Genomic DNA, 24,509 nt, shown 5'->3' on the forward strand with positions numbered 1-24,509 from the left:
GTGAATAAAGATTAAAAATCATTAATGCACGGAGGAAAAACCTCGATATACAAAGCATAAAAAAGCACCAATCCTAAACTCGGAAGGGGTCACTAAATGCAAGGGAATTTATAATATTCCGGGAAGAAACGAGTGCAGGATTGCAGCCAAAGGCGTGAGGAGGCCTTGTCGCTTGGTTGGAGAGATAGTTGAAACCTTGTTTCTCTCGTACCTCTGAAATCTGTCAGGTCACCGTTTGGTCAGGAAAATGAGTGACATCATTGCAACACCTGGGTTGCGGGCCTGTCCCCCCCACCCCCAAGAGCCTCGCCATTTTTTTTTCTTTCCTCCTAAAAAACCCGCCGAGATCCTTATGGGGTCCTACTGCAGCCGGCGGGGGCATTGCCCAGGGATTCGCTGCCTAGCGCGCGCCGGACCGGCCGGCCGACCGACCGCGCCACCTTCTTCACCCCCAGGAACCTTCGGTGCCGCCTGGAGCCGGCAGGGGCGCCCACCCCGAGAAAGGGGAGAGCGCTCCCGTCATTCGGGGGGGGGGGTGTTCCTCGTGACTCAACGGACTGACGCCGCAGGAGGGTAGGGAAGAAGCCTTCGGGGGGGAAAAGACCGTCCCTCCCCTCCAGAGAGCCCGTCCGGGGGAGAAGAGGAGGAGGAGGAGGCGGGCTGGTTTGAACGCGGGCGGTTTGCGGCCGGCGTCTCCTTTGCTCGTTGGGGCGGGCGCAGCAAGACGCATGTCGTAGTAGCAGAACGCCCGCGCCCGCTTGCCTGGGTGAAGACAGCGCGCGGGCGGGCGTGTTTTCTTCCCTCTCTCTCTCTCTCTCTCTCTCTCTTCGCCCACCCGCCCCCTGCTGCTTTTCCTCCCGCTCCTCCCCTGCATTGCCTGGTCACAAGGGCCGAAGAAACGACGGCTGGGTAGTAATGGAGGAAGCGGCGGGGGGTTAAGCGGAGACAAGAGGACGTCCGGGGAGGGGAGGTGGGGGGGAAAGCGCTCCCCTTCGCCCTTGCGCGCGCCTCCTTTGCCCGCCTGGCCCCGCATGGCTTTCATGATGATGAAGAAAAAGAAGTTCAAATTCCGCGTGGAGCTGGAGCTGGACGACCTCTCCTCGGTGCCCTTCGTCAACGGGATCCTCTTCTGCAAGGTGCGGCTGCTGGACGGCGGGAGCTTCAGCGGAGAGTCCTCCAGGTACGAAACGCTTCGACTCCCGTTTAGCCTGGCCGGGAGGTGGCTGCCAAGAGTCTGGCGGAGCCTCGTTCACCTGTTAAGTCTTCGCGAAGCTACGAGAAATGCTAATTCGCGGTCGGGGCTGGGGAGAAATAATAATGTCGTAGGCGAAGGCTGTTGCTGCTTTTTCTGCCTCGCTGCTTAAGTTGCAAAATCAATTCCCTTCCTTCTCTCCCCCCCCCCCCCGAAGACCCGCGAACCTAGGGCAGCGTTTCCCAACCTTAGGAACTTGAAGATGCGTGGACTTCAACTCCCAGAATTCCCCAGCCAGCTATGCTGGCTGGGGAATTCTGGGAGTTGAAGTCCACGCATCTTCAAGTTCCTAAGGTTGGGAAACGCTGACCTAGGGAAACAAGCCAGCTATCTAAGTCAAACCCTTCAAATAAATCTTCTATTTCCCGGACCTGTTTACAGCCCCAGGGGCTGAGTTCACGGGAAAGCATCAATCTGTCAAGTAATAATGAAGTGAGTGGCTCTGACGCTGCACAGAGCATCTTTTGTTATGTTTGGATATAGACGAATCGTCTTCCTCCAAAGGGTTAAACTTCACCGTGGGGCTTCCTAGAGGAGTGGTTGTGGTTTCTTGACAAATGAAGCTCTAGTTTTCAGAAGCCATGACCACACCTGTATTTCTTTAGCATAATTGCAAACAATTCCATACATTTCTCTAAACAACACAAACCTAAATATAATTGCATTATCTCATTAACTCTCAGAATAGTCCTCTGGCAGATGTAGGATGTCTTATGAAATATGGTAGAATTTCTCCTGCTGGAAAGAGTTAAAAAGTGAAGTCCAACACTCAAAGCTGATCTTTTTACCCACTTGTTTCCTTATCAAAACAAAATAAGGGAAAGTCTTTTGCCTTATTTGTTTTATCCCATTGGTAGAGAAGAACAGTTATCACACCAGAATAGCTATTAACCTTAGCTGACTTAAGCAATATACTATACAACTCGGATTCTGAAAACTCTCACTGAATGTAAGGTGTACATTATTAGATATCTAGGTGGCGTACAAATGATGCTTTGGACTTTTGAAATTAATAACAGAGTTCCGATTTCTAATGTTTCTAATTTGATTTCTATGACTTCTAATACTAACACAAATATATATCCAAAATATGTGCCTATAAGTCAGGGGTGTCAAACTCGCCGCATCACGTGACATGTTGCGATGTTTTGCAACTTTTTTCCCCTTGCCGGAGCTGGGGTGGGCGCGGCTTCTGCGTGATGCATCTGGCCCATGAGCTGGCAGTTTGACATCCCTACTATAAGTGAAGGTCCCTGAAATCACCCTTTCACTTTTAATTAATAGAGTAATGGTGATAGGGAACTCATAGCATGCTCTGTTTACAAATTTGACACCTAAGAACTTCAGTAACTCTTCCATCTATTTGTATTGGCAACAAAAGAAAAGTAATTTGACATTTCATTTTTCCTGAATACTTATTTTAGCTTCCCAGTCTAGCATTCAATTCAGATATTTCCTGGAATCTCCATCCAATCTTGCTTAGTTTTTTGAATTTGGCAAATTGTTGCTAACTATGTGAGTACTGCAGTATGTGCTCACTGGTTTATGCTTGTGAAATAGAGGGTTTTATTTATTGTCATTAATATGGACATGGGTGTCAATTGCATTTTCTTGTAATATATGAACATCCTGTTTCCTGAGCCAGAGTTACATTTTACTAGCCGGTAGCTATGACATATGTAATGCAGCACAGTAAGTTCAAACAGAAAGTTTTTAATTGTCACTTGACATATATATCAGAACTATCATTTCTTTGCATTCATGAAGTGGAATGAAAAATGGTGCCAGTATATATAACCACTTCCTTCCCTAATAAAAATAACAAAGAGTAAAATACAAATGTTGCTGGCCAATGTTGCTGTGGCCTTACTTTCTTTGCCTTCTAAGTTCCTTAGTCTGACACAACATCTATATTTTATACAATCACATACCTATGGTGACATCACAGGAACTGAAGAGATGAGGCAAACCAAGCAATAGCACATACTGCATGACATTCCTGTGTTTAAAAATGCAATTACCCTGTTGGTGTATAGAATGCAACTGAATTGACATTTATTGCAATGGTATGAACAATGGTCCTGTGATCAGTAAAGAGATCATCTTGCCTTGCAATCAGGATTAGTTATTTCTGATAGGGAGAGCATCACAGAAGTTGGAAATTGTAATATATGTCTGCAAAATATAGCATATGTCATATAACAGAATTTTCAATTACTGTGTTTTTTAAAAAAATTTGTTGCTGGGTATAAATAAATAACCTGGATTCAACTCCATCTGAGGGGGGGAAAACCTAGATATTTGTTTAGCATTTTGAACAGAAAACCAGTATTCTTATATTGTAATTCTTTTTAAAAAGTCAACATACTGTGAGATCTGAGACTGTAGTGTAACTTTGCCAGAATGAATTCATATAGGAGGCAAAATTCATATTAGTATGCTTTTAGAAAATGTTATTAAATGTGTCATTGGATTACTTATTTATTACTTCCAGGTGTAAATTAATAAATGCATAGGGTAATTCTGTTCTCATGGAAGAACAGCATTGGCTTGGTTCTTGGTGATATTTACTGCTTCTAGCCTTAAGGCAATATACCTTACTAGCTGCTAGATTGTAATAGTAATCAGCCCTTCAAAGTAGACCAGACCATAAAACCAATGTCATCTAAAAGTCACTACTACTTTTATTGTAAAGCTTTAGTAACAGAATCTTGCAGGCTTGAATGCACTTCCTTCCCTTCATCTTCATGTGAACTAAGGAGGGATTTCCCTAAAATGGTTACTTACAATCTTGGCCCAGGCCTCTTTTATCTGATTATCTCCTTGGTAGTATCTTTTCATCCTGTTCCTCAAGGCCATTCCTCTGCCTCTACAATAGTAGAAGATATCACCAACATATACAAGCTTGCAACCTTTCTGAATGGAGTTGGTTGGCCACAAGATGATGGACTCTGTGGGCTGTTGGCCTGATCCAGTTAGACTCTTGCATATTGATATATTCTTGTATAATGCGTAGAAAGGCTTTTATAAATTAAAGATAAAATCTGACTCAATGGAAATTGGAACTGTTTCCAACTATAGAAAGTGACTATCCAATCTAATATATTACATTGATATATTTAACAAGTATATCCTAGAATTTAAAGGTTAACTTATGTTAACATGGCTTTTCTTTACGTAGCAACACTAATACCATTACTGACAAATGTTTGTCCCAATATTTATATTTTGTTTTACATTTTACATAATTCAGTACCAATTCTAATTGTGGATAATATTTGGCTAAGATGCATTGGTGACCCCTTTTCTCTGAATGGTTCTAATTTAATTCCTCAACTGTTAATTTTATTTATTTGTTTTGCTAATCTCACTAAATTTTTTTCCAGAAATGAAAGCAGTTTTACATTCCTTTTTCTTTCCCCTTTTCACTGCTTACTCAGTTAGAGAAATAACAAAAAGAAGTAGTAGGTTCGGAAGGTTTTCATGTTTAATAGTAGGTCCCCCAATTGGCTGAAGGCTTAGCTTCAAATCTTGATCTAACACCGACATTTTAATATTTATTGTTAATTTAATATAAACTGTTAATTATAATAACCATTTTAAATATCTCATGCTTTTAGTTTTAGTCCTCACAACGTCACAAATGTATTGCTAGTCTCTTAAAATGCCATGAAATGTTGTTGTTTTACAGATTTTGATAAATAGGTTTCTAGAATAAAGGTGTTTTAGTTTTATCACTCTATTGTTTTTTTTTAAAAAAAGTTCTGTTGTTATATTCCAGGCAAACCACCAATTTAAGTATATGCTTTACTCTTAATCAATATCAATTCACTCTGTTAGGGAGATGGGCAGTCTCCAAATTTGATAAACCACTCAATCAATGGGAGTATTTCTCAGCTACATCATGTCTCAGATTTTTATCTTGATAAATGTTACATCAGCCTTGCATCAACTGTAGATTCACAGCATTACTGCAAGCTGGCCTTTTCGAAACAGAGTATATTTCAATTAAAAACAGATGCTGTATCCAGACTGCCAAAAATTTTTCCAGAGCAAGAAGAAATCTTGATATCACCCATACATACTGTGGACAGCCGCTTTTTTGTGTGTGAGTAGATGGCAAAAGCCTTTTGTGGTCCTTGCAAACGGCTCATCGACATTAATATAGCCTTTTATGGATTTAACATTAAACCAAAGCTTATCTTTTGAATCACTTTGGAGTTTACTTTTTTCCCTCCTTTTACTGCTTGTTAAAGATCCATTAAGTAAGAAAATTACAACTTTAAAATTTTGTAAAACTTTTTTTTCAGAGGGCACAATAAAAAGGTGATTATTGATTTTTTAGAAAGTTTTAAATTGATTAAGGGCCCAAATCAAATCTTGATTTAAGATTTTGGAGCTGATTGGAAGGATACTTTTCTTGTAGAAAAATCCTGTTTATCCTTTGAAACTGGCACCAGATAGCCACCTTAAAAGAAATGTTTATGGGAAGTTTTTGAATTATTTAACTCTAAGGTAAAATCAGAAGGTGTTCTTGAAGAGGAACAAGGCCTATTGAATGAAGCTGCAACTGACTTACAGGCGGATATAAAAATTAAACTATGAGAAAGTGATGAAAATAATGGATTTACAAATTCAATTTGATGGAAGATTTTAAAATTTAGAAAGATATACAAATAATAAATCCAAGGAGCAATGTGGATGATTTTATTATAATGGATTTGCTGGAGTTACCACACTGGAATTATAAAAGGAGCCAGACAAAGATAACAAGACCTTTAAGAGAAGAGACAAAGAGAATGGGAAAACGCAGCCATTAGAGTTTTCTTTGAGAAACTTAGATTGTTGGGGAAAAGAAAAAATAATAGTCAATTTATTTGATCAAGGTTAAAATTCTATTTCTGGTAATGTTTAATTGTGGGGGTTTGGGGGGAGGACTGTGATTATTTGAAGAAAAGGGGAAATTGTTTATTGGGTATAGTAGGCAACATGTTTGTAATTTTTAAATTGTTATTTCTACTAATCCTTATTGGACTTTTACTAATTAACATGGAGAGATGAGGTTTTATAGATGGGCTTATAGAAAATGGGCTGAGGAACTGAAGACAACTCTGGGTGGTGCACAACAATCAGATAAAAAACAACATATAAAAAACAAAATATAAAAATTCATATAAATATCATAAAACCACAGGAGAGAATGGATAAAATTGCCCGCCTCAACAGTGGAGCCATCTGAGCAAGTCTCTGGTTACCTGGGAACCCCAGGACTTGACAACATAGCCCGATCTTGAGAAATTTTGGGAATATCAAAAGAAATGAAACTGATCTATTCTGGGGAGAAGAATATTACATTAGATACAATATGTATCCTGGGACCCACTAAGTGATGATAACACACCTACTCTACCAGATCTAATGGGGTAGATTGATGCAGATGGGGAGAGGCTGTCCCTCAGATGTCCCAGTCCCATGCTGTGAAGGACTTCAAAAGATAAATTGAATTGGACCTGGAAGCAAACTGGCAACCAATGCACCTCTCAAAGCAGAGTTGTAACAATGATTACTCTGGGATTATACGTAACTTGCCCATGCCATTGTATTCTTGTCCCAGCTAAAGCTTCTGAATGCTCTTCTAAGGGCAGCCCCATGTGGAATGTGTTGCAGTAGTCCAGTCTGGAGGTGACCAGGGCATAAGGGCCTGTAAGTAGGATCTGCCAAGCCTGGAGCACAAGACAAAGCCATGCAAAGGCCCTTCTAGCCCTGCTTACCATCTGTTTATTGAGCAGAAGTCGTGATTATGAAGTTATATTAGTCTGATCAATACAAAATAAACTTCAATAAAAAATATTTTAAAAAATAAATTTTTAGCCTTACAGGGAACGCAAGCAGGAGAGTATTATTGCAATCATATGTAGCTCAAGTGCATTCCACAGGCATCCAGCTGGCCACGGAATGGACTGTTGACATAGAATGGTCTAAATCAGGGGTGTCAAACTTGCAAGTTCATGTGACGTGTTGCTATGTGTCGCGACTTTTTTGCCATTGTCGGCAATGGGGTGGGTGCAGGTTTCCTATGATGCATCCGGCCCATGGGCCGGCAGTTTGACACCCCTGGTCTTAAACCCATTGCATTGATTTCTTTAGGGGAAATATATGGTTGTATTTCCAACTTACAGTATTTCCAACTTACAGCTTCAACCTCGCAAGTAAAATTTTCATATATTTATTCTCATCCTTTCATCAATTATTCCCAGTCACAACCACAGAATCTGCATTGAAAACAGGCATTGCATTAACAGGCAATATTTTTAAAAAGGCTAAAAATAAAATAAAGGTAGTAGAAACAGTATGCCAATTCTTCTCTGTGAACTAACAGTAAAAAGGTGACTCATCTAATTACCTTAATGAAATACTAAACCAAAGTGTAGAAAGTGATACTATTTCTAACATTAAATATGAAGCTTCAAGTAGTCAGTATAAATACTGCAAAAAATTAAATAGTGTAAACACATTTTAATGTAGATTTCCCTTTGTCATAGAGACAAATGCCTACTGAAAATAAACAAGAATGGTTATTTCCAAGTCAAATTCAATTCACTAATTCAATATAGTTGTCCACCAGAAGCTTAATAAACCTCCCCTGCTGTAGACTGCAAAACAAAGGTAAACCAATGGTAGGTTGTCATCTTTAGTGACTGCCCTATTTAGTGACCATTTGAAGTTACAAATGTGCTGAAAAATAACGTTGTGACCAATTCTCATATTTAACAACTTGCAGCATCTCTGCAGTCATACAATACAAATTTGTGCATTTTGCAACCAGCAGACCTTTGCAGTCATAGCAGCATCCCATGGTCACATGATCACCAGTTGCAAACTTCATAGCCAGCTTCCAACAAGTAGAGTCATTGGAGAAGCTAGCAAGTCACAATCATGTGATGTCTCAGTTAATGACTGCTTTGCTTAACAATGGAGTTGCCAGACCCAATTGTGGTTGATAAGTGAGGACTTATGTGTATTTATCTAGTTCAAGTAGGTCTGTGCATCATTTCAGATTCAAAGGGAAAAATGGGTTTCAGATTGTAGGCAGTCATGCATAACTCCTTTTTTTCTGGATTGTGTTGTGGAGGGTAGCTGTCCAGGCCATGTGTGTCCTCCTTAAAGTTAAAAAATTGCTACTAGAAATAAGCAAAAACACATGTTGAGTTTTGGGCATCTTTGGAAGTTCCAGTTCATTCTGATGATTCATTTTTCTTCTTTCCAATAAATAACTCATGGGAGGATGAAAAACCCTCAAGAAATGAATTTGAAGAATGATTGTGAAACATCATCTGTAAATTGAACTCTGTTTATCTGATTGTGTGTGCTGAATTAAACATTGCATTTCTAGTACATAGGAAGTTGACTCACAGAGGAATGTTTTCATCAACATGTTCTTTAGCGCAGTTGCTAGTGACACTGTCATTATAGTTCATTGCTAGGGTGACCAATCAATATGAGTGTAAAAACAGATTTATAGGACAGTTTTAGAATATGCTAAATGTAAAACAACAACTTGTGTAATACTTTTAAATACGAATGAATGCTCAAAAAGTGAAGTTTGTACTCAAAATATGTTTTCAGTTAGCCTAAATATGAGAGTGGATTCTTTTCCCCCCCTAAATGTAGTGAGTATTCTTTCAAAGTTTTTTGCAGTCATTAAATCTTTTCTCTAATGTTTTGGCTTGTACATTACATTAGGGGTGTCAAACCGGACACGTCATCCGGAAGCCGTGCCCACCCCATTGCCGGCAATGGTGAAAAGGCTCTGATATGTTGTGCGACATTACGTGACGTCACGAGTTTGACATGTCTGCTTTAATGGATAGATACATATAAACTTTGGGGATATATTTGTGTAAAAAAAATGTGATGCCCTAGTTATTTTACAATTCATAATTAATATATAGTACAGTAAGTCCTTGATTTAACAGACTAATGCGGGAAGCGGTGCCCATTAAATCCCAGTGGTATTTTATACATGTATATTTTACATATGCATGCATAAAAAGACAGTTGGGTTTTTAAATAAAAGATAGTGCTTGACTTATGACCAAAATTGGGACCAGAATTTCTACTGATAAGCATGGAAGTTGTTAAGAGTATTCTAGCAGAATACACAGATAAAAACAATATTGTAAGCCACTTAAAACCATGAGAATAGCTGGCCTACAGTGATGGGCTAATCAACAGTAAAATCTTCACAATAGCCACTCTGTTTGAGAGAGAAATCTATAAAGGCTGTATATAGCTTCACACGTGATTTGGAAGTGTATTTTTTTGTCAGATGTTGTTGAATAAGAGCACAGTAAAAAATAGAGCAGCCTCTTCTAAACCTAGCTTGTACCTCGGTTAATGTGTTCTCTGTGTGAAAATGTACTTTCTTCTCATCTAAAAAATAAAATAAAAATAAAACTGAAGTTAAATTGTTGTCATTATTTTGTTAAGTGGAATCAAGTTAGTTTTTCCATTGCACTGTTTCCTGATTTACCAAAAGCATTATTTGTGTTTTGAAAGCTTTTTCCCTTGATCTCAGTATTGATTGTCACATTTGTTACTGCAGAAACTGTGGCTTGCTATAATTTATATTTCAGGAACCACATTACATCAGATTGTTAATAACTGGCTGCCAAAAGCCAGGTAGAGGGGTGCTGTTGTTGTTGTTGTTGCTATTTTTAAAATCTCAGTTGGATTTCCACAGATGTTATTTTCTTCTCTCTCAGAAAAAGGTTTTGGTCTGTGAGTGGATGTATTCTCTACACAAATTAATGCACTTGAGCGGTCACCGGGAAATTCAAGATAGAATAAATTATTCATAATCTGGGTATTCAGAACCTAATTAACAACTCTCTCCTCCATTACAGAAATGGAAAGGATGCTCTGAATGTTTTATGCTTGTATAAAATTCTGAGCAGTTTCTTAATATTGTAAATAATATTTCTTATTCCATATCCATCAAATTGGATGGAAGGATGTGATAATATTGCTCAGAATAATCCTTGGCACTTTTAGTTATTTGAAATGCAGTGCATTTATTCTCCAGTAGAATATTTTCCTACTTCTCATTTAAAAAACATTTGCATGTAAACTGAATGGTAACTATTCATCATAGTGAAATACAGGTAGTCCTCAACTTACTAGAGTTCAAAGTTCGATGGCACTGAAAAAAGTGACTTATGACCATTTTCCACACTTATGACCATTGCATCATCCCTGTGGTCATGTGATCAAAATTCAGAAGTTTGGCAACTGATTCATATTATATTTATGACTATTGCAGTATCCCAGGGTAATGTGGTCACTATTTGCAAGTAAAGTCAGTGGGGAAGCTTAACAGTTGTGTTATTAACTTAACAACTGCAGTGATTCACTTAACAACTATGGCAAGAAAGATTGTAAAATGGGGCAAAACTCACTTAACAACTGTCTCACTTAGCAACAGAAATATTGGGCTCAATTTTAAGTCAAGGACTACCTGTAATGAATGGATGGCGTGTTGAAACACAGATAGGGTGGTCAATTCTGATCAGAAAAATCACATGGGAAGAAATTAAGCACCTCACCCCATCTCTGCAGTCGGACTCCTGCATTTAATAAAATATTTTTTAAAAATATTAAGAGATCATGCACAGACATTTTTAGTTTAACTTTAATGTACATTAAGAACATTTGATAATGTCAAAGTTAATGCATTGGCAACTGTATTTTGTGCAGAGGCAAATGCCAGAGGTATACAATTTCAACTTTCAATATTGTTGCCTGTTTTATGTAATTTAAAGCTATGTAGTTAAAGGTCAACAATGCTCTGTGTTAAAATAAGGTTGCAGATTGATGAAAGAAATTGTTTATTCTGGCAATCCTTTCCTCTCATCTAAGCCATCCAATTTATTCTTTGTCTTTACTTTTTAATATCAGAGCATCTTAGATACTATATATACAAAATGCAGTACTAGAAAGTACATTAATTTCTACTTAGATATAGTCCCAAAGTCATATTTGCTGAAAATCAGGCTCATAAATTATTATGTACAAGGAAAGTAGGAAGTGTGAGTCCATGATTAATTTCCTTATAGTAAGTAAATTATCTTTCCATATAAAGGCAGAACAATTTTAACTATTTACGCATATTTCTGCAAATACTGCATGCATCATCCTAATCTCTGGTTTAATAATAAAAATAGTGTAAGGACCCACTTCAAGCTACATCTTAAGAAAACAGAACTCTTGGAAACAGTCTCTTCCAACAGGAATTTTTTATTAAGAGAAATTGACTGAAGGCATGCTAGACAGGATCTGAGGGATCCCCCCCCATTCAATGTTTTAAAGTGTTCCCAAGCAGCCTCCCACCCCACAGTTCTTCGGGGAGATTCAAACCGGCAGATTTCTAGGTGTTAAATTCAGGAAAGATAATATCAGTTCGACTCCGTTGGCACGATCGTCTTATTACCCAGATCCCAGGTGTTGCATCTTTCCCCCTCCCTTTTTCCCTCGCTGTCGGTAAAGAGGAGAGTTTCAGAGGGGCCTAGGATGAAAGGCAGATGGCCAAATTGTTATGGTTGGCAGACCCAAGTGAATCAACAAAAGGTTACTTTGTTGTGAATAAAGGAAGTGAAAGTAGTAAAACCCCCACGCATACCACCTCCCCTTTAGTAGTATGACAGAATCCAGGAGATAGTAAGGATTGGTTTTACATCAGAGAAGATAGAAATGAAATATAACTGGATTCTGACATCTAGTAAAAATATTTAAAAAGCAGTATTGACTACATTTTACCAGCAGTAAATAATCCCACACGGCTATTAACATTGAAATGAAGATAATAATCACTGTAGGAGGAAATTGACCTATGATGTCTTAAGCTGTGTAGGGTTTATTTTCTGAAAATAACAATTAAATCTTATGTTGTCAGTGTCTAATTATCTTGTAATTTTATTTCTATTTACAGGGAAGTGGTGCAAGCAAACTGTGTTCACTGGAGGAAGAGGTTTTCATTTATATGTAAAATAAGTGCAAGTGCCACTACAGGGATTCTGGATCCCTGCATCTGCAGAGTCTCCGTACGAAAGGTATAAATGGGTGTCATACTTAAATTTGCATTGTAGTTGTGTCCCTGTAAATTATATATTGTTTTAGTATCTGTTCCCATTTAAGTTATAGGTTTATATATTTATTCATTTTGTTGTTTCAAATTAGATTTTCCTGAGCATATTCTGTTCTAGCTATTGTCTAATCTCTTATTGATGTATAAAAAGGTGTTTTACATACACATACTAGTATATAGTATAATAGACTATGTATGCTGGCCCAATATTCTTGAAATCCAGCATATGTAGAAGACCCTAAATTGAAGAAGGTTGGATTAAGATAGTGCAGTTAGATCTAAATTTGTGATTATTACACACACACACACACACACACACACCCATACACACACTTTATTATCTCAAAAGTGGGAAACATTCTTTAAGATAGCAATAACAATAGCACATAGTCTTATATATTGCTTCATAATGCTTTTCAGCACTTTCTAAGCGGTTTACAGTCAGTTTATTGCCTTAATCTGGGTCCTCATTTTACCAACCTCAGAAGGATGGAAGGCTAAATCAACCTCGAGCTGGTCAGGATCGAACTTCTGCTGTGGGCAGAGGTAGCTTCCAGTACTGCATTTTAACATTGCAGATTCTATAGGTCCTTGAGATTCAGACTCGAAATAAATAAGGAAAAGATAAAGAACTGGTAGTCTACTGTTTCTTTTCCTTATTGTTATTCTGCCTCATCCCTTAGAAGAATAAACATTAGCAGCTCACTTTCATAACAATCATAACATCCAAATTTTACAAAGTGTACTACTAATTGTATGAAGTTGTTTGGTATGCTTCCTTATAAAGAATCCATATAACTTCATTTGATTTGGGTTTTTTGACTACAACTATTTATTTGTTGCAGGAATTAAAAGGAGGGAAGACTTACGCAAAGGTAAAAAGATAACACTGTGTAATACAGTACCTCTTTTTGTTTCCTTTTTATATCTGTGTGTAGAATATATTGCAGTATATTCTTATTGTTTTGAATGATATCAGGCATTATAAAGCATAATTATGTAGCACAAAGATAAGGCATACTACAAAGCCTAAATTTGTTTATTTCTTTTTTGATCTGTGATTACTAACTTCATTCTTTTGTCAATAGTTGGGTTTTGCGGATCTTAACCTGGCAGAGTTTGCTGGATCAGGAAATACAACTCGCCGCTGCTTACTGGAAGGTTATGATACCAAAAACACAAGGCAGGACAATTCAATTCTCAAAGTAATTATGTGGAGATTTTTTTCCATTCCATTTTGTTTTTTAGAAGTAGCTTTTTGCTAATTGCTAATAGGAAAACAAAGTACAGTAACCATCCATTATTTTATACTTCTCTTCCTTCTTCCCTCTCCATCCCCATTCATGATCACAGTACAATAAATGGGACCTAAAGGAATTAGTTTCTTTTAATAGGATATCTGATGAAAAATTGTAAACAAATGAAAACCCATCAGAAGAAAGTTCTTAAATTATTATGGTTGTTTTAGGGATATTGTATAAATAGCACTTTAGTTTGCCTGAATACATTTTTTTCTTTTGTCATTAGTTATGTCTAGTGATATAATGAACACAGAAGTAGTAAAATCCTTAGTGAAATTATACAATTTGCTTTTTTCATCTGAAGTAGTTTTGATAACACAATCTTTGTTAATGAATTTGGTTTTGAAATTGGTATTCAGTTAGGCCTTTGTAATTGATTTTCATAAGAGGTTTTAATCTATATGCTGTAACTATAATCCATTCTTGGTAATAGCTCCGTTCAATAGTTCACTTGATAGAATATAATTCATTTTTTCTTTCCATATTTTTGGAATTGCAGTTTGATTTCATTTTTTAAAATTTCATTCTTACTGATTTATAGATCTTAATCAGCATGCAGCTAATGTCTGGAGACCCTTGTTTTAAAACGTAAGTTTAAATTTATAGACATATTGTTCTTGGCGTTTGTCCCACTTGGTTGCAGAGTCTGCTTGTTATGCACTGCTTTTGCTATAGTCTTTATACCGACACTATCAATGCATGATGCAATGTGGAGTTTTACTTTCTAACTGGCTGTTTACTGAACTGGTGCTGATTAAGGTTGTGAAAGATTGAGTGGCCCAGGATCACCTAACTCCCTTCCAAGCCTAAGGGAGGAGTAAAATCTGGTTCTCCCTGCTTCTAGGCCCCAAACCAGCTCCTTCACCTCTACACCATACTAGTTTTCAATATTTATGAATCAGTGTGCCCGCATGGGCATGTATACACATATCTTGCTACCTATCTAAAATGTTTTAAAAATAATAAAATACTTAATTTTAGTAATCTAATTCCATACTATCCTACATGAGCAAGGGACTTGCTGTGCAATTGCAGCAATCTTTATTTGCACTATCTGTTGTCATTCTATTAAAACTGGATTCTGCTTAAAGCCAGATTTCAGTCACCCAAGGCAAATTGATTAACCCTAACCCTATTTTTCCTTATCGGTAAGCATTATGTATACTGCAAGGTAAGTGTATTAACGTAGGACTAGGGGTGACATGATAGCAGTGTTCCAATATCTCAGGGGCTGCCACAAAGAAGAGGGAGTCAAGCTATTCTCCAAAGCGCCTGAAAGCAGGAGAAGAAGCAACGGATGGAAACTAATCAAGGAGAGAAGCAACCTAGAACTAAGGAGAAACTTCCTGACAGTTAGAACAATTAACCAGTGGAACAACCTGCCTCCAGAAGCTGTGAATGCTCCAACACTGAAAGTTTTTAAGAAGAGACTGGACAACCATTTGTCTGAAATGGTATAGGGTTTCGTGCCTGAGCAGGGAGTTGGACTAGATGACCTCCAAGGTCCCTTCCAACTTTACTATTATGATTATGATTAGCTAAGCATATAAGCAAATGAAATGAAACCTTGTTGTTTGTTTCTACACTATGACTTTTTGGAGTGCATCCTCAAGCTCAGTATATCTCTCAATAGCACAGTACCACCTTGATCTTGGAAAAACTGTATTTTTGACATAACTATTTGGTTGGTTGTATGTCATAGAACAAGGAGATATTTATGTTATCACTGGTTAGTTAGATGAATTTCTCATCTACCCAGCATATCAGATCTGTATTAGAGAATAATTTAGTGCTAAAATTGCAAATGTTTGTCTTGAATTATGTGAGTCCAATCCATAGGAAATGAGTCTCTCTGGCCCTCCAGTTCCTGTCTTCTGTAGTAATGGGCAGACTAAAATATAAGTATAGATAGATAGATAACCTTTATTGTCATTTTTCACTGTGGGCACAATGGCACACATTAAAAGTGAAATTTAGGTGCTTGCTCTCAAAGTGTACACATAACACACATCTCAACATACTATATATAACGTGTATAGACCTACACCCTTACATATAAGTAACATATAAATATTAATCACTGTCCATCTTGAATACATAACGGAAGGAGGAAGCTTCCTCCTTCACAAGGCTTCACAAAGTTAATACTGTATGGAACAAAACTGATTGAATCTGGATGTTCTGCTTCGGATACCACGGAGCCTCCTCCCAGAAGGTAGCAAGGAAAACAGGTCATGAAGAGGATGTGTAGCGTCCCAGACAATCTTGCGGACCCTGCTCAAGCAACACTTATGTGCTGTGTCCTGGATGGAAGGGAGGGAACTGCCAATAATCTTTTCAGCCATCCTCACCACTCTGCCCCGCCTTCCTGTCTGAAGCAGTGATGCTTCCCAACCAGACTGTGATGCTGTATGGCAGGATGCTCTCAATTGTCCCTCTGTAGAAAGTGGTAAGGACAGGGGAAGAAAGATGTGCTTTTCTCATGCAATGCAGAAAATGCAGGCGCTGCTGCGCCTGCTTCACCAGTGTCTCGCTGTTGAGCAACCTGTTGTGACTCAGGGCCAGCCTGTGGGTCCGACAGCCGGGTCCGATGTATCGGAGGACTCAGATGTGGGGGAGGAGGGAAACGAACCGGCTGATGATGATTTGGAGGCTTTGCAGAGTCCTCAGCCGGGGACCTCTTCTCAGCTGTGTGAGCCCGAGAGTGCGGAGGATGATGACCCACAGCTGGCCCTGTTCAAGGACGCCCGACGCAGGAGGCAGACGAGCAGGGACAAACAAAGAAAGACTATGGGACTCCTCGGGAGGAGGCACAGGGAGACCACGCCCTGAGCTCTCTATAAAAGAAGTGTTTGGGGAGGGGCTGGTTGCTGAAAGCAACTTTTCCGCTTGAGAAGACAAGCTCTTGTGTTTTTGTTAACTGCGTAATTAAATCTTGGCAGAAGCCTTTTAGCCTTGGACGCTTTCCAGACTCTTCTCTTAATTAGGGGTTGCGAGACGAGGGCTGGTTCAGAACAGTTTGCTTTCAGCCACCCACCCCTTAATACTACGATGGAGCAGCTTCTTGCCGAGAATGCCCAGCTCAACCAGCAACTCACCTTGCTGGCCACTCAGGTGGCACAACTGCAGGCTCAGGTACATGCTGCCCCCCCACCCAGGAGGAAATGTCAGTTAGCTATGCCGGATAAATTTGCTGGTAAACCAGAACTGTTTCCTGCCTTCCTGGGACAATGCCAGCTTTATATCAGCGTGAGAGCAGCTGATTTCCCCACTGACCGAGATAAGGTGGGATTCGTGTTGAGCCTTCTGTCGGGAGATGCAGCTCGTTGGGGCACGCCTCTGTTGGCACAGCCTAGCCCTTTGTTGGATAACTTTGGGGGGTTTTGTGACCATATGCGCCTCATGTACGAGGACCCGATTAAGGCGCAGACCGCCACCCGACGTCTGAAAGCTTTGAGGCAGGGTCAGCGCCCCCTACAGGCCTATATCAGCGATTTCCGGCTGCTTAGCCAGGATTCCGCCTGGAATGAGGCTGCGCTCGTGGATGCCTTTCAGGATGGCTTGTCAGAGGAGATGTTGGATGAGCTGGCCCGCGTGGACATTCCCTCAGATCTGAATGGGCTGATCCATCTTTGTCTGCGGATTGATGCCCGGCTGCAGCAGCGTAAGAGTCGCCGTGCCACCCCACAGACCCCTGCCGCCCCTGTTGTGCGTGAGCCCCCAGTCCAGAGGGAGGAGCCAATGGAGCTGGGTGCCGCCAGGTCCCGTCTATCGGTGTCGGAAATGGACAGACGACGATCGGAGGGGTTGTGTTTTTACTGTGGGGACCCTGGACATTTGGCTGCTTCTTGCCCAAAGAAGCGTCAGCGGGCGTCAGTGACCAAGCCAGCTCCGAGAAAGTCCCCTGCTTTGCTATCGGGAAACGGTCCGAGCCCAATCTAGACGGTGTGAAAGATCGGGCGACCCACAACGATCACGCCGAGCGACGCCGTTCCGACGGTGCCTGTGAACCTCCACGGCATTTGATTTTGGAGGCACGACTGATCCTTCCTGGCAAGCCAGAGGGGATTCCGGTCCATGCCTTAATTGACTCTGGGGCTACCACTAACTTTATGGATTCGGCCTTTGTGGCCAAATGGGCTGTTCCCCAGTGTCCGGTGGATCCGCCCATGCTTGTGGAGACCATCGATGGTCGAGTGCTCCTGTCCGGGCCTATCACGGCCGCCACGCAACCCGTGTGTATGGCCATCAGTACCCATGTGGAGGCCATTCAGTTTTACGTCACTTCGGATCTGCACTTCCCCGTGGTCTTGGGACTGGGCGTGGCTCCGGGCGCATGATCCACAGATCTATTGGTCTCAGAACTTGGTCACCTTCCCAAGTTTGCAGTGCGTGGACCACACCCGCCATATCTGTGCCGGCCAGGTGGAGGGTTCCTCAGGGGTTTCCTTGCCTCCCGTACTGTCCGACTTTGCTGACGTGTTCAGCGAGTCAGAGGCGGACCAATTACCCCCGCACAGGCCCTACGACTGCTCCATTGACCTAGTCCCTGATGCGCCTCTCCCAGTGGGGCGTTTGTACTCCATGTCGGAGCCCGAGTTGGCCGCATTGCGGGACTTCCTGACAAAGAACTTGGCTCGTGGATTCATCCGGCCCTCGTCCTCGCCAGTGTCTGCGCCCGTGCTCTTCGTCAAAAAGAAGTCGGGCGAGTTACGGCTTTGCTGTGACTACCGGAAACTCAACGCTATCACGGTGCGTAACCGCTACCCGCTGCCCCTCATCCCCGAGCTCTTGGACCGACTCCGGGAGGCTAAGATCTTCACGAAACTGGACCTGCGTGGAGCTTACAACCTCGTCAGGGTTCGGCCGGGTGATGAGTGGAAGACAGCGTTTGGTACTCGCTATGGACATTTCGAGTACACGGTGATGCCGTTTGGCCTGACCAACGCCCCCGCTGTGTTTCAGCATTTTATGAATGACATCTTTCGGGATCTGTTGGACCAGTTTGTTGTGATTTACCTGGACGACATCCTGATTTACTCCCCGTCGCGTGAAGCGCATCATCAGCATCTCCGTCAGGTCCTGCAGCGCCTCCGGAAACATCGGCTGTTTGCCAAGTTGGAGAAGTGCCAGTTCTACCAGGTGACCATTGATTTCTTGGGCCACCGCATTTCTCCTGAGGGCATCGCCATGGATCCAAGTAAAGTTGAGTCGTTGCAGAGTTGGCAACCCCCGCGTCGCGTGAAGGATGTTCAGCGACTTCTTGGATTTGCCAACTACTATCGGACATTCATCCCTGGCTTTGCTGCCTTGACAGCCCCCCTCACCCGGCTCCTGCAGAAGAAGACTCGGTTCCAGTGGAACGCCCCCGAACAACAGGCGTTCCAAGCTTTGAAGGACGCCTTCATGAAGGAGCCCATCTTGAAGCATCCTGACCCGCAACGGCCGTTTGTCGTGGAGGCGGACGCCTCCGACATTGCCATTGGGGCCGTGTTACTCCAGGCAGCGACGCCCAACAGTACCCTTTTCCCTTGCGCGTATCACTCTCGGAAATTGAATCCCTCGGAGCGCAACTATACCATCTGGGAGAAGGAGCTGCTGGCCATCAAGGCGGCGTTCGAGGCTTGGAGGCATCATCTGGAGGGGGCGCGGCATCAAATCGAGGTCCGGACGGACCACAAGAATCTGGAAAGCCTGCAGACCGCTCGGAATTTGAACCAACGCCAGATCCGGTGGTCCCTCTTCTTTGCGAGGTTTGACTTCCGGGTGCGGTACATACCAAGCGGGCACAACCAGAGAGCGGATGCTCTGTCCAGGAAGCCCGAGTACACCCGAGTGGAAGACAAGCTTCCGCCCAGGACAGTGATCCCCGTCGAGTCTTTTGCTGCGGTACGGGAGCCGGTGGATATACGGGCTCGGATCCGGGAGGCGCAGCAGCAGGAGGCGTGGGTGGCTCAGCGGAAGGAAGAGGTGGGGCCAGATTCGCCTTGGTCGGTCACGGATGGACTCCTGTATTATCGTGACCGGCTCTATGTTCCAGGAGGGCCACTCAGGGGACTCGTCCTCAGCCAATGTCATGATAACCCGGCTGCGGGGCATTTTGGCCTGTTCAAGACTCTGAACCTGGTCTCCCGTACTTTCTGGTGGCCCCGAGTCCGACACGATGTCCAGTCTTATGTCACCTCTTGCGTCCCATGCAGGCAGGCCAAGTCAGCGACAGGGGCCCCGCCTGGTTTACTGCAGCCTTTGCCAACGCCCAAGAGACCCTGGGGGGCTGTGTCCATGGACTTTCTGACGGATCTACCCCCATCCTCCGGCTTCACAACAGTGTTTGTGGTGGTGGACATGTTGACCAAGATGGCGCACTTCATCCCCTGTCGCGGCTTACCGTCAGCTCGCGCCACTAGTCGCATGTTCATCCAACAGGTGTTCCGGCTGCACGGCCTTCCCGATAGGGTCGTCTCCGATAGGGGGGCCCAGTTTACAGCCCGCTTCTGGCAGGAGTTGATGCGGGCGTTGGACATTAAGGTTTGCCTCTCGTCCGCGCATCATCCTCAGACCGACGGGGGTACCGAGAAGGTCATCGGCATCTTAGAGCAGTATCTGCGCTGCTATGTTAACCTGCAGCAGGACAACTGGGTGGACTATTTGGCCATAGCCGAGTTTGCCTTTAATAACTCGCAACACACCTCCACGCAGATGACACCGTTCTTGGCCAACGTGGGTTATCACCCCAGGTTCTTCCCTCTTTCTCCCGTGGACTCACCGGAGCCGGCAGCGAACGAATTCATGGCGGAGTTACAGGCGATCCATCGGTTGGTGCGACGGCAGCTGGAGAAGGCCAAGGCCGACTACAAGAGGTTCGCCGATCGGTCGAGAAGGGATACGCCTCCACTATCGGTGGGGGATCGGGTCTGGCTGTCCACCAGGAACCTACCATCCACTCGGCCGGCGAGGAAGCTGGACCACCGTTACCTTGGACCGTTCCCAGTCGAGGCCGTCATCAACCCGGTCGCCTATCGTTTAACTCTGCCACGTTCCCTGCGCGTGCACCCCGTCTTCCATCGGTCCTTGTTGGTCCCCGAACAACCGGCCTGTCCACTTCACCAAGCGGAACCTCCCCCATCAGGAACTCGTGATGGAGGCAGCACCCCCGAGTACGAGGTCGCCAGCATCAGGGATTCCCGCTGGCTGAAAGGTCGCTTCCAGTACCTGATCGAGTGGAAAGGGTACGGGCCGGAGGACTTCACATGGGAAGACGCGACCGCCGTTCATGCCCCTGCGTTGGTGACTGCTTTTCACGAACAGTTCCCATCCCGACCGCATCCGGATCGGCAGACCCGAGGGAAGGGCCCTGCGGTGCGGGATAGTGTTGTGACTCAGGGCCAGCCTGTGGGTCCGACAGCCGGGTCCGATGTATCGGAGGACTCAGATGTGGGGGAGGAGGGAAACGAACCGGCTGATGATGATTTGGAGGCTTTGCAGAGTCCTCAGCCGGGGACCTCTTCTCAGCTGTGTGAGCCCGAGAGTGCGGAGGATGATGACCCACAGCTGGCCCTGTTCAAGGACGCCCGACGCAGGAGGCAGACGAGCAGGGACAAACAAAGAAAGACTATGGGACTCCTCGGGAGGAGGCACAGGGAGACCACGCCCTGAGCTCTCTATAAAAGAAGTGTTTGGGGAGGGGCTGGTTGCTGAAAGCAACTTTTCCGCTTGAGAAGACAAGCTCTTGTGTTTTTGTTAACTGCGTAATTAAATCTTGGCAGAAGCCTTTTAGCCTTGGACGCTTTCCAGACTCTTCTCTTAATTAGGGGTTGCGAGACGAGGGCTGGTTCAGAACACAACCAAACCAGCCTACTTGTTAACTGCACATCCAGGAATTTCATGCTGGTAACCATCTCCACTGGTGAATCATTCATGCAAAGAGAAGTGTGGCTGTGCCTGCCTTTTCTGAAATCGACAATGATCTCTAGTTTTTCACAATGTTTAAAACTAGGCTGTTCTCCTTACACCAGTTCACCAAACTTTCAACCTCCTTGCTGTAAGCACCCTCATTGTCATCTTGAATAAGGCCCACTACTGTTGTATCATCCGCAAACTTCACAATATGGTTGGTGGCAAACGTAGCACAACAGTCATGAGTCAGCAGGATGAACAGCAGCAGACTTAGGACGCAGCCCTGAGGAGAACCTGTGCTCAAGAAAAAGGTGTTAGAAATATTTGTTCCAGCTTGCACAAAGGAGTGTTTAAGCCTAAAGGGCCCAGTTTGTCTACTAGATGCTGAAGAATGATTGTGTTAAATGCTGAATGTTAAATGCTAGTAATGTGCTGCTGTTCAGTCTCTCAAAAACTAAGACAATTAGCTTATGGTTAGTCTGCATAAATTGCATGTGGGCTTTTATCATACCAGCAATACTCTTGTCTGAAGCTAAGGAACAATGTTGAAGGATCCTTTCCTCTTAGTCACAACCTTGTCTGTATTTCCTAGGATTATGTAGTTTAACTTTATTAACAATAACATACTCAATTAGTAATACAGATGTGTACCTTGCATTGACCTACTGCATGTTGGATATTAGAAATAGTGGTTTTTGTGGTTTGACTTCTCATCCATAAGAACCATAAGATCTTTTGGATATGTGCTGTTCCAGAAAGTTGTATACATATATTGTACCAGAAAAAAAATACAACTGGGATGAACTTCTAGAGTAATGAGGTCTTTTGCAATGAGTCATGTACTGGAGCTCAGTGAGTGATCTAATTGTAGCAGTGCAGCTGGGAGATTTTCTTTTCCATTAGCCATGTTATAATTTACTTGTAGGCAGCGCAAAAAGAAATGTGCAGAACTATAAAACAGCACACATTCTTAATTTGCAGTTAATTATTTTAAATTGCATAGATTTAAATAACAGTGTAAAATTCAGATAAGAATGTTATGAGTAGCTGAAATAATTGATACAAGTTTGTTAGTGTTTAAAATGCTATTATAGCATTTTTTTTCTTTCTTGCCCAGAATCACAGTAAACAACAATTGTAGTCAGGCTTGTTTGGCTCTGTATTTAATCTGAATCATCTATAAATATCATTTGTATTGAGTGCTACTTGTGTTGTGCCTTTCTGATTATTTAGCGTTACTCTGATGTGTCATGCATATATAGTATAATAAACTCAACTGTTATTTTCCAGCAGGATAGGGCATCTTCATTTCTTCATAATAGTAAAAAAATAACTTAGACTGCATTAGATACTTTATATACGTTACATTTTGGAATTTCATGTTTATCCTTATTAACATAGCTCCATTTTTTTTCAGTGGAGCTGGATTTGGATGTAGAATGCAAGAGGGGTTCGAGAATAGAAATTTCAGCTTTATCTGGCAGTTGCATGCCAGGAAGATTTGTGTCCTTCAAAACAGCAATGCATCTTTGCTCCAAGGCTTAAAAAAAAGAACCTTGCCTGCCAAATAATGGTAGAAAAATTGAGGAAGGCTTGCTTGCTCCAGATGGTATTTCAACCAATCATAAAAGCTAGACGGACTAATAGCAGCTTCTCCCTTCTAAGTGAAAAAAATAACAGAAATAAAAGAGGATTGACTTGCAAAAATTGTGGACAAAGTCTACAAGCTAAAGTGTACCCCCCCATCAGGAGTCTGGGAGAAGAAGATGGTATGCTTGTTCATTGCTCACTGGAGTGGTTCAATGTGTTTTTGACAGCCCTCTGTGATAAGCCAGGAAGGAAACATGACCAGATGAGCCAATTTTACTTTATTGTAAGGCTACAGTAACAGAAACTTGCAAATCTGAAAGTACCAATTTCCCATCGTCTATTTCTATCACCTGATCAATTAGGGCTGGTTGTTCCTAAGTTTCATTCTCTGATCATTAAGCATCTGTTTGATAGATGTTATTTTAATCCTTGCAAGCAGCTTATTCACATCTTCCATTTTGGGGGCAATAATTTCAATGCAGGCAGTCTCTGTCCTTCTGCCATAATTTTCTCTTAATTCATAAGTTGCTTCAGTGCTGGCCTGTACTGGTTCCGTTTTTATTACTTCTAAGTTATCTCTAGTTCACCCATCTTACTTCCTTTGTATTCCCAATTGCTATTATTTGAGTTTCTTCTACAGTTGGTTTTGAATCTTCACAATTTTTCTGAATCTCTTCCAATTCTGTTTCCCTGAATATTTTATTGCTGGTAATGAACCTCCTTTGATCTGCTAGTTGTTATTCAGTGGTATTTGAGTCTAGATAAATTATTTTCCTTTGTTGAAATATTTGCTTTAACTAGCCCTGCACTGTTGGTTCTGATTTATGTTAGCAGGCCATAATGGTATGGTTTTCCAGCACATTTTTCTTTTCTTACCTGTGGTAGTTGTTCTTCCAGTAAGCTTCGAGGGCTGGGCTCTGGTTGCCCAGCCAGAGCTCCTGAGTCCCTTGCCCACTTCTTCAGAGATGCTGACTTGTTGACAGAGGAATTGTTATAATTATGTGTGGATAATCTATAGTCGAAGGCTGGTGGAAACTTAATAATTCAAATCCTAACCAAGGACTTAAGAATTATTAAGAATTAAAAGAACATAGGCAGTTCCAAGCAGAGTGGATGGTTTTGTTGTTGTTGTTGTTGTTTAAAATTGTGGTGTCCTATTCTGATAAATTTAATATTTCCAATTACTGAGAAAGTTATTTAGGTATCATTCTAGGGCTCAAATCATAATTGTTATAATAATAATAGATTTCTTTTCTCATAAGCATCCACCTTCAATTTGCAAGTCCTAATATTTTATAATTTTCCCAATTGTTTTTCCTCAGTCCTA

At 42.1% G+C, this 24,509-nt stretch overlaps 1 protein-coding gene across 1 annotated transcript in view; it reads left to right on the forward strand.

The window, feature by feature from the left end:
• The first annotated feature begins 319 nt into the window (after nt 1–319).
• EEIG2 (EEIG family member 2) overlaps nt 320–24,509 on the forward strand; it is a 38,248-nt gene continuing 14,058 nt past the window's right edge. Inside the window, exons 1-5 of the mRNA XM_081324346.1 lie at nt 320–1,180; nt 12,240–12,360; nt 13,241–13,270; nt 13,484–13,600; nt 14,238–14,284. Of these exons, the coding sequence (XP_081180472.1) occupies nt 1,032–1,180; nt 12,240–12,360; nt 13,241–13,270; nt 13,484–13,600; nt 14,238–14,284 (464 nt within the window). The 5' untranslated portion in view covers nt 320–1,031. The remainder of the gene's footprint in view (nt 1,181–12,239; nt 12,361–13,240; nt 13,271–13,483; nt 13,601–14,237; nt 14,285–24,509) is intronic.

This window comes from Vipera berus (assembly GCF_964194415.1).
Source record: "Vipera berus genome assembly, chromosome: 3".
Classification (NCBI taxonomy): domain Eukaryota; kingdom Metazoa; phylum Chordata; class Lepidosauria; order Squamata; family Viperidae; genus Vipera; species Vipera berus.